The sequence below is a fragment of the Oratosquilla oratoria genome, chromosome 19 (genome assembly GCF_046742065.1).
Source record: "Oratosquilla oratoria isolate Oo_2021 chromosome 19, ASM4674206v1, whole genome shotgun sequence".
In the NCBI taxonomy this organism is placed as follows: Eukaryota; Metazoa; Arthropoda; class Malacostraca; order Stomatopoda; family Squillidae; genus Oratosquilla; species Oratosquilla oratoria.
In genome coordinates, this window is record NC_134795.1 from 19,807,569 (window position 1) to 19,817,568 (window position 10,000).

At 40.7% G+C, this 10,000-nt stretch overlaps 1 protein-coding gene across 3 annotated transcripts in view; it reads left to right on the forward strand.

The window, feature by feature from the left end:
- The window catches only part of LOC143035774 (glutamate receptor ionotropic, kainate 2-like), a 76,247-nt gene that overhangs the window by 14,344 nt on the left and 51,903 nt on the right, over positions 1 to 10,000 (forward strand). For all 3 annotated transcript variants that reach the window (XM_076202718.1, XM_076202716.1, XM_076202717.1), the window contains exons 3-4: positions 9,176 to 9,331; positions 9,556 to 9,740. In XM_076202718.1, the coding sequence (XP_076058833.1) occupies positions 9,176 to 9,331; positions 9,556 to 9,740 (341 nt within the window). The remainder of the gene's footprint in view (positions 1 to 9,175; positions 9,332 to 9,555; positions 9,741 to 10,000) is intronic.

Here is a 10,000-nt window from a genome sequence, read left to right on the forward strand (position 1 = left end):
GTGTGTGTGTGTGTGTGTGTGTGTGTGTGTGTGTGTGTGTGTGTGTATGCGCGCGCGCGTGATTTACCATTGTTTTAGATCACGTGTTGGACTCCTGATCGACAGCTATAACCCTCTCGGATGTGTGTTTGTGTATACATGTATGCATTGATGCATTGAAACTGCCGAAATCCAAAGCATCATCAGCATTATTTAAATCTATTCATACTTCATTAATTTAATTATTCACTTATTTATGTGCTTATTTATTAACTATCTATTTTTGGAGGCATTTAGCTCTTCTTAATTCGCTTTTCTTGAAGAGTCCACTCAGTTTTGGTTATCTTTAATTTTTTAGTATCTTATATTAGATTAAGTGGTTGTAAACGTGCTCATAGGATTCTCATATATATATATATATATATATATATATATATATATATATATATATATATATATATATGCATATATATATATATATATATATATATATATATATATATATATATATATATATATATATCCAACCTTTGATGAAACCTATTCTTGTTTGAGCAAAAATTGGATACAAGGGACCAAATCTGGACAAGCCGAGTGATTCATTTATTCGCCGCTAGATGGCTCGAACGCGTTGCTACTCTAAATGAGATTTTCTTTAGGATGATCACTGACAGAATGAATGATGTAAAACAGAAATAATTTTTGCATTTTTTTTTATTATTATTTACTTTGGAAATATTGTTAATGGATTTTTTTTTTTTTTTTTTTTAGTATTATGTGCGACAAACATCACTTATTTTCCTGCTCATAAATCTAGGCTCTTTCCATAGCATTTTCCATGACCGTGCGCAAGGTTCCAGGTCCTAAACGTCAGATTTCGGGTTTATTGTTCTCCCTAAGTTCTTAAATTGTTCGAGGTGTATTCACGTAAACGTTCTCTCAAATATCCTCACAAAAATAAGTCTAATGCCGTCAATTCGGTGAACGGAAAAAAATGCCTCTGCGTTCATCTGATTTGATGACACCAGAATTCTTTTTTGTGGGGCTATTTGAAAGAACAGGTTTACTTAAATAAGCCTCGAACAATTCAAGAATTTAAGGAGGATATTAAAGCCAAAAGAACATGAATAAACCCTGAACAATTCAAGAACTTAGGGAGAAGATTAAGACCAAAAGAACGTGAATAAACCCTGAACAATTCAAGAACTTAGGGAGAACATTAAGGCCAAAAGAACATGAATAAACCCTGAACAATTCAAGAGCTTAGGGAGAACATTAAGGCCAAAAGAACGTGAATAAACCCTGAACAATTCAAGAACTTAGGGAGAACATTAAGGCCAAAAGAACGTGAATAAGACTCGAACAATTCAAGAACTTAAGGAGAATATTAAGGCCAAAAGAACATGAATAAACCCAGAACAATTCAAGAACTTAGGGAGAACATTAAGGCCAAAAGAACGTGAATAAACCCTGAACAATTCAAGAACTTAAGGAGAACATTAAGGTCAAAAGAACGTGAATAAGCCTCGAACAATTCAAGAACTTAAGGAGAATATTTAGACGTGTAGGACCTGAAACCTTGCTTGGAAAGATTCTGTGTTTGTGATCAGGAAAATGGTGGTCGTTTGAGTGATGTTATTTTTTCACACAAGATACTGAAAAAATCCAATAATTATATATAAAAATGTGTTTGTATTATTACTTTATTTATCATTCAGTCTTTCAGTGGCCATGTTCCCATACCATTTTCTTTTTCTCTCAATAGCTCAGTGTTTTGGCATCTTTCAGCCTTGTGATGGTATTTACTGGTAAAATTTCATAATCATGCAAGCACATGAAACTTACGTTGCCCAATAGCCCCTAACGTAACGTAAGGTAACCTAACCAAACCTTACCTAAAATAACCTAACTATTCCATTGAAAAAAACATATCTTTCAAATGCAAAAAAGAAAAAAAGTGGAAATGTATTTGCGTGATACTGGAACAACCGGTGTCGTTGCTGATGTATCAAAACAATACGCGTTTGACATTCACAGTCAATGTGGAAGTGCAGTACTCTGTAAGTCCTGGCCAATATTTGGCGATACCTAACGTCACCTCACCTAACCTTAGTTAACCTAACCTAGCTGGAGGGACCAGGAAACTATAAGCAACGAAGACGAGTTAGGATCGATAACAGTGTTAATTATCGAGACTTTTTTTTAACCAAACGACAGCGATGTTTTCGACTTGATTGACATTTTTACGAGTATATTCTGCATAGCCTACTCTAAGGTTAAATGTTTATACTATACATTTACTATATTTATATGTTTCATATAGTTATACAATGCTGACCGTTGTACTTCATGTGTTGGTGGGTCATGGGTATTGTAATGTACTAATATATGAATACAATGATTCAATTGATTGGTTAAGTTGGGCATTCGGATAAAGGGATTATCACACTAGGCTATTTTTCCTCCCACATCCTACCTCCAATCTCCATTTGAAGAACTAGAATATGTCTTCGCTTTCAGAAACCTAGGCTTCTCTAAGAACATTTCGACAGTATTTCTAACCTTCGTATGGGTTTACAATCTTTCAGTTCATCGTTCAGCTTTGCTATATATTACGGAATGATAGTAATTTGGTACTTGGTGTTTTGAAAACAAAACAAAAATTGAAAATTGTAACCGAAGTCGTTTTTACTCAAACGAACTCCCAACGGTCGAAGATGGTGAAGAAACCCGTGTAAGCTCAGTGTGATAACCCGATAACTCGTCAACCAATCTCTGACTCGAAGCTGAAGGACAGTGCCTCAGCACAGTGCCTCAGCAAACGCTCGATCTTCGCTCTGCCAAAGATCTATATAGAGCATCGTGGCATCTCTCCAACTTTGGGCCACTGTCACCTCTCGCCTTGCTTAAGTGCAGTGCCTTGTTTACCTGAGATGAACGCCAATAGATCCTTGACATTCCTGAAGGTTTCTTAGCTACAGTGCCCTTAGATGCCAGATACTTCCAAGTAGTAGTGACATCACTCCTCTCGATGCGTGCAGTGACTTGTTTATCTGAGATGAGTTCTACCAGACTTCTGGAATTCCTGAATCTTTTTTAACTACAGTGCCACTAGATGTCAGGCATTCGTAAGACCACAGAGACGCTTGTTGTTGGCGACAGCAAAGTCTCCTTTATGAGTTAATAGACTCAAAAGTTTATGATAGTTTAACCAGGGGTAGATGGTAGTCATTATATAAAGTTCTGGCCATTTTAATGAGCTAACTGAACTTCCCCATCGCTTGGCCGCGTCCGGCGCCGACGCATAGTCTGACACCGGCATTAAGCGTACCTCATCGAACACAATTTACATATTTAGTTTTGGTTAATATAAGACGATTCAGATAAAATTTCTGTGTGTGTGTGTGTGTGTGTGTGTGTGTGTGTGTGTGTGTGTGTGTGTGTGTGTGTGTGTGTGTGTGTGTGTGTGTGTGTGTGTGTGTGTGTGTGTGTGTGTGTGTTTGTGAGTGAGAGAGAGAGAGAGAGAGAGAGAGAGAGAGAGAGAGAGAGAGAGAGAGAGAGAGAGAGAGAGAGAGAGAGAGAGAGAGAGAGAGAGAGAGAGAGAGAGAGAGAGATTGAGATTAGCCCCTTCCGTACCTGGTGGCACTTTTCCTCTTATAATTTACCTGCCGCCAGACGATTTTATTCGACATCACGTGACCTCAACCACAAACGAGGATACCTCGGCTGGCGGCAGGGGATTTTATTCGTCCGGGAGTAGGGCTCCATACTGCAGGCGTTAAATACGAAGCAATGGCACACTTTACAAGTTTTATTCTGGTTAATGTCGCCAGTTGAGGGTCAGGGCGTCTGAAGTCAGCTCATTATAATTCTGTTTTAATTCTATTTATCTATTTATTTTCCTTTCTTTATTGATTGACTGATTGATTTTTGTGGCTCATTCTCAGGGCGTAAAATCTCCAGACATTAAGCTCATGATGATTCTATCTTATTTCATATATCTCTTCATTTGTTTAAGTGGCTCCTGCCGCCAGGTGATTTAATTCATCTGAAGACTTTAAGGTGACTTCTTCTGACTTGGGAATGACCTGATGGCGGCCTTAATCTTTTCTGGCTAAAGTTAATTAAATCGCAAAGCGGTAGCACGAATAAATGAAGCTTAATATGAGGCTCGAACGCGTGTAAAGTGAAAGAACACAAACAAACAAACAAACAAGAAGAGTGTAACACTTTCTTAGCCCAATTGAGATTTTTGTTGTTTTTCTTGGTGTGATTGTTGTTATTGTTGTTGTTGGTGATGTTGTTGTTTTTGTTTTCGCTGTTCTTGTTTATTTTGTTGTTGTTCTTGTTGATGTTGATATTGTAGGTGTTGATAATCTTGTTATTGTTGTTGTCAGTCCCCAGACTGCCTGGCCGAGCGGTCCTGTCTCTCTGAGGAATGCCGCGGCTGAAATGGGGCTTTCCCACAAATCCTTTATAGAGTGTATATTGTGTTGTTGGCATGTGTGATTGTGTACAACGCAGTCCTTAATATTGTGTTGAGTAGTATGGGGTGAAATGTTACATCCTGGACAGATGTTTGCGATGCAGTCATCCAGGCTCTTCTGGTAGTTCAGAAGAGCTGAATGGTGGAAGCACCGCAGTCTGGACAGGTGGCTTCTCTGTCCTTTCGGGTGAGAGAGGATTCAGGGGAATGGAGATCAGGAGGTCTGGCATGCAGCTATGTCTTGTCTTTCAGTTTTCTGATGGAGCAGTGAGTGATATGATTATAGACATTCTTCTGGAGGCTGGTGTCTGGTGGTTGTGGAGAAAGATAAGAGAGTATTTGCGTGTGGTATAGATATTTGGGTGTTGTTTTGTTGTTTCTTGGTGTGTGTGGGTGTTCTACTATGTAGTGTAGTGGGAGTGCTGTGTTTGTGGAGGCTGCGACAAGTGTTTGTGTGTTTCTCATATCAAGGTGGTCTTTGACTTTGAGGACTTTCTTTTCATTGTGTAAAGGGTCTGTAGATTTTGTGTTTATGCAGCCTAATTATCCTTAGGGATTTGTTTTGTGTGGTCTGTAGGGTATTTTGGTGTGTCTTAGTGAGATTAGGGAACCATGCGTGCCTCGCATATTCATCACTGAACGTATGCTTTGTTTGTATACTGTAGTAATAGTTTCTTTGTTTATACACTGTATTAATAGTTTCTTTGTCCAAAATTTTTTCCTGCAATTGATTTAAGTGCGGTAAATCTAGGTGTGTAATTTTGTCCTCATATTTATGATGTGTTGTTTGAATGACATGGATGTATTGTATGTTACGCCAAGAATTTTGGGTGCATGTGTGTGTGGTATGAGTGTTGTTGATAGAGGTGTGGTATGTATTTGTGTTCCGCTCTCCAGTTGGTGAGAAGTGGCTATAGATTTGTTTGTGGGTGTTTTGAGTTTATTTGTAGTGAACCAGGTGTTCGGTGTTTCGAGGTATGTTTGTAGTAGTTACACAGCTTTGTCTGCGTAATTGTTATGTCGTCTGCGTCAGAAGAGATTTGAATTTCCGAGGTATCGGGTGTGGGTAGATTAAAAAGTGTGAGGGATAGAACTGAGCCCTGTAGTATTCCGCTTTTGAAGTTTCTGGTGTGCGATGATTGGCCATTATATGACTCGTAAGCATTTCTACTTGCCAGATAATTGGCCAGCCGTCTTTTGGTATTATTGTGCATGTTTATGTTATATATTTTGTTTGTGAGATTGTGACGGGGGGTGGCATCGAAAGCTTTACTGATGTCTAGTGTTATGAGAAGTGTTCTGTGTGGGGGTATGTCTGAATTGATGCCATACAAATTCTTTGTGTTAGGTTTATCAGAAGAGTGTTTCTGGAGTGTAGTAGTCTAAAACAGTTTTGTAATTCTGCAAGTGGGGGTATTTGATGTGACGAGTTGTAGTATAAGGCGTTCTATGGGGTGAAGAGAAGTGTAATTGGGAGATGTGATGCTGGAACTGTTGGATCTTTCTTGGGTTTGGAGATGGTAATGATTTTCCCATGCTTCCAGATGTCAGGTACAGTGTTGTGGGAATAGCTGTAGTTCACAGTGTTGGTGAGTGAATATATGCCATGTGGTCCAAGACGTTTTAGGTGGATGTTATTTATGTTGTCAAGGCCACAGGCGGATGATTGATTGATTGGGGTTATAGGCTATATGTTTCGTCTGGCTGTCTATGAAGGGTGTGTAGTCTGGGTCTGTGGGGGAAGTCTTTCTTACGTCGAATGTGTCTGTCGTCAGGATGAGGGATGAGATGGCTTGTTTGTGCAAAATTATTTATGAGTATGTTTGGTTGTCTGTTTGGGGGTAAGTTGACAGTTGTTGTGGTTATTATTGTGTGAGAACGTGTTCTTTTACTGCTGCATAGTGTAACACTGTTCAGTATCTTGTACATTTTTCTGGTATTTGGTTCGTGATTAAGTGTGTTGACAAGTGTTTACCAATTTTTTGTTTTTTGTTAATGTATTTTGTTGTTGATATCAGTGTTTACTGATTATATTTGGTCTATTTTGTTCTACTATGTATGGTGTGAGGGTATTGTGTCTAAGTGCGTCGCATTGTCTGATGAGGCCTTGGATTTCTGGTGTGAAGTTTGGCTTGTGTGATTTTCTTTTGCCTCCGGGAATGTATTTCTTGTCTACGTTTTGTATGATTGTATTAAAAGTGTGCATAGCAGCGTTTATGTCCGTGATTGGTGTACTGTTTTATGTCTCAAATCATTGTTTTGTCTCTTTAGTGAAACCACCCCAGTTTGCTCACTTGTAATTGGTGTATGTGTGTCTGTGGCCGATTGGGGTGTATCGTGTTTTGGTGGTGAGGATAATTGGAGGATGGTAGGATCCGAGGGTACCGAGCACTTTCCATGAAGTTGTTGGGGTCAGGCAGGGGGAACAGGTGACTTCAGGAGAGGAAGGGGTGAAGAGGGCTTGATGGGGGATAGCTGATTACGGGTGTTGGGGTGATGGTCAGCGAGTCAAGTTGTGTTTGCAGACAAAACCCTCTGTCCGTTTTGGGGTTGTTGACATACCAAGGCGACGACTTGGCGTTGAAGTCACCAAGGATATGGTTGGGGACGGTGGCAAATTGGTGGAGGTTATGCCTAAAGTTGTTTAGAACTGTGTGGGATGAATGGGAGTATGTACGCGTTAACTAGTGTAATTGTGGCTTTGTCACCTGTTCGGATTAGGTTTCAGTGATGTTGTCTGTGGTAAGGAGGAGAGTTTTGGTGGTGGCACTTGTGTCTTCGACGCAGATGGACTGGTGAATCAGGGTGATGAGTTCACCGTCAATGCCGTCGGTGCGATCGTGAAATTGTGAAATGTTTTTTTTTTTTTTTCCTGAGGGGGTGTCGTAGTTTTGTTTCTTGTATGATGGCAGCCTGTATGTTGTGTTGTTTGAGGAAGTGTTCGAGTTCATGTGTTTTTGTTGCTGTCGATGCCACCAATGTTATGTTGTACGATGTTGATAGTGTGTGTTCTGTACGTGTTGTAGGTTGCTGTATGGGGTCGGGGTACTGGTTGATGAGCATTAGGATTATGGATAGGAAGAGTGGGGAAAAGGGAGAAGGGGGGAAAGGGGATGACAACGGCAGGGGTGTGGGGAAGGCTGAAACCTGGGGGTGGAATGGTGGGAGTGAAATTATGGTTAGTCAAACAGAACAGGTCCAGATGTTTATATATTGTTTCATGTCGCAAAGCGTTGTGCAAGTGGGGTGGGCCCAGTTTTTGTATGAGTTTCGCTGAACTGAGCCGATTGTCTATCGGCTCGAGGTGATGGGTTTGGAGCAGGTTGGACCTGTGTATTTCTTAGTGAACCCAGGATTATTCTCTGCATCTCCGGGCTAATAGTTGGAGAACAGAGATGATATCCGAAGAGTAATCCCCCAGTGAAAAAAAAAAAAAAGTGAAGGTGCGTTGTAGTAAAGAGGGTTGTGGTGCTCGCCCGGATTACCAAAGGTGCTCCCAGGTGTCGGTGCTACCTGCATAAGGTGGCAGTTGGGGGTGCTGTGAGTCACCATGGCCTTTTGGATCACGTGTTGGACTCGTGATCGATAGCTATTTCCCTCCCGGAAGAGAGCTCAGAGCTCGTATATGACCGATCTATGGGTAATGCTGTGACCTTACACGCACACACACACCCAACTCCCCGCCCACGAGAGTTGGAGTAACAACCCGCAGTGCAGTGATACTGAAATTATTTCAGCCCTGGGCAGGATTCGAACCCGGACCTCCGCAGTGTCAGCCGGGAACTCTACCAACCGCGCCACGTGTGTGTGCGTCTGTGTGCGTGTGTGTGTGTATGTATGTATGTATGTGTGTGTGTGTGTAATTCACCTTGGTCTTTGGATCACGGGTTGGACTCGTGATCGACAGCTATTTTCCTCCCGGAAGAGAGCTCAGAGCTCGTATGACCGATCTATGGGTAATGATGTGACCTTACACGCACACACACACACCCAACTCCCCGCCCACGAGAGTTGGAGTAACGACTCGAAGCGCAGCGATACAGAAATTATTTCAGCCCTGGGCAGGATTCGAACCCGGACCGCCGTAGTGACAGTCTGGGACTCTATCAACTGCGCCACCGAGTGTGTGCGTGTCTATGTATGTGTGTGTGTGTGTGTGTGTGTGTGTGTGTGTGTGTGTGTGTGTGTGTGTGTGTGTGTGTGTGTGTGTGTGTGTGTGTATGTGTTCCAATATTTATTTTATATGTAAGTCATTAACATTGATGGGTTACTCTAAGCTTAATAGAATCGACTGTCACGTGATCAAGTCTTGGAAGAAGAGAATTCTTTCCCAACGATGCCCCTTCCCTGGCTTTGGAACTGTTATACCATTTTAGAACCACCGTACTAAACTAAGTTTATAAAAATGAAAATATAAATAAATGAATAAATGAAATAAGTAAGTAAATGATTAATAGAAATAATAAATAGATAATAGATAAATAAATGAATAGATAAATGAGTAAATAGATAAATAAATGAATGAAATTATGAAAGTTACCCATGATGCAACGGGAAGGGACCCGATGACATCACCTGAGGAGCAGTGGGAAAGGACCCACCGGGAATTTTTTCTTTTTTTCTTTAACCCACCACGACCACCATTGTCTGCGTATTTTCTAAAGTATAATCCTACTTCTGGCACCTCACATCCAATGTTCGATTCCTTAGCTGGCATCTTTGGCGAAGGCGATGAGCAGATTGAGATGGCCTTCAGGTATGCAGTCAGATACATCAATGAAGAAGTCAAGATCAAGCCCAGGACGCGCCTCAGAGCAATTACGATCAACTTGCCGGCTGAAGACTCATTCATGGCATCCAGACTGGGTCAGTTCATCTATATTGTTCTTTTACTCTTTCAAAGAAAAAAAAATATATATATATGCATAATGATAGTAATAAACTACTATTATTACTACTGTTACTATTACCTCTACGATCGTTATTACTACTGCAGCTATATTACTACTATTATTGTTCTATCATACTATCATATTACTATTATTCTACCCTCAGTTTGCGGAGAATTTTCTTATCATTTCTGTTTCCAGTTTGTGGAACACTGAATGCAAGTGTAGCTGGGATCTTTGGCCCCCAGTCAGCCAACGTCGCCAATCACGTCCAGTCTATTTGTGACGCTTACGAAATCCCCCATATCGAGGCTCGTTGGGACTACAAGCGGACCCGGGACGCATACTCCATCAATCTCTATCCGCATCCCAAGTCCCTCGGGGAGGTACAGTAGGTGGCGCTAGGGAGGCAGAATGTTTGAGTCCCGAAATTTAAAAAAAAAAAAAAAAAAAAAAAAATAGATTGTGAGATGATGATGGGGCATGGAACACGGAGGAATATATATGTTTTTTTATTATTTATTAATTTATCTACTTTTTATAAGGTTTCTATCGCCCACCCATTAGGTCAATCCAATTTCCTTATTACCCATTATTTATCAACATATTCCCATCCCTTTCCTTACCAGGTGTGTGTGTGTGTGTG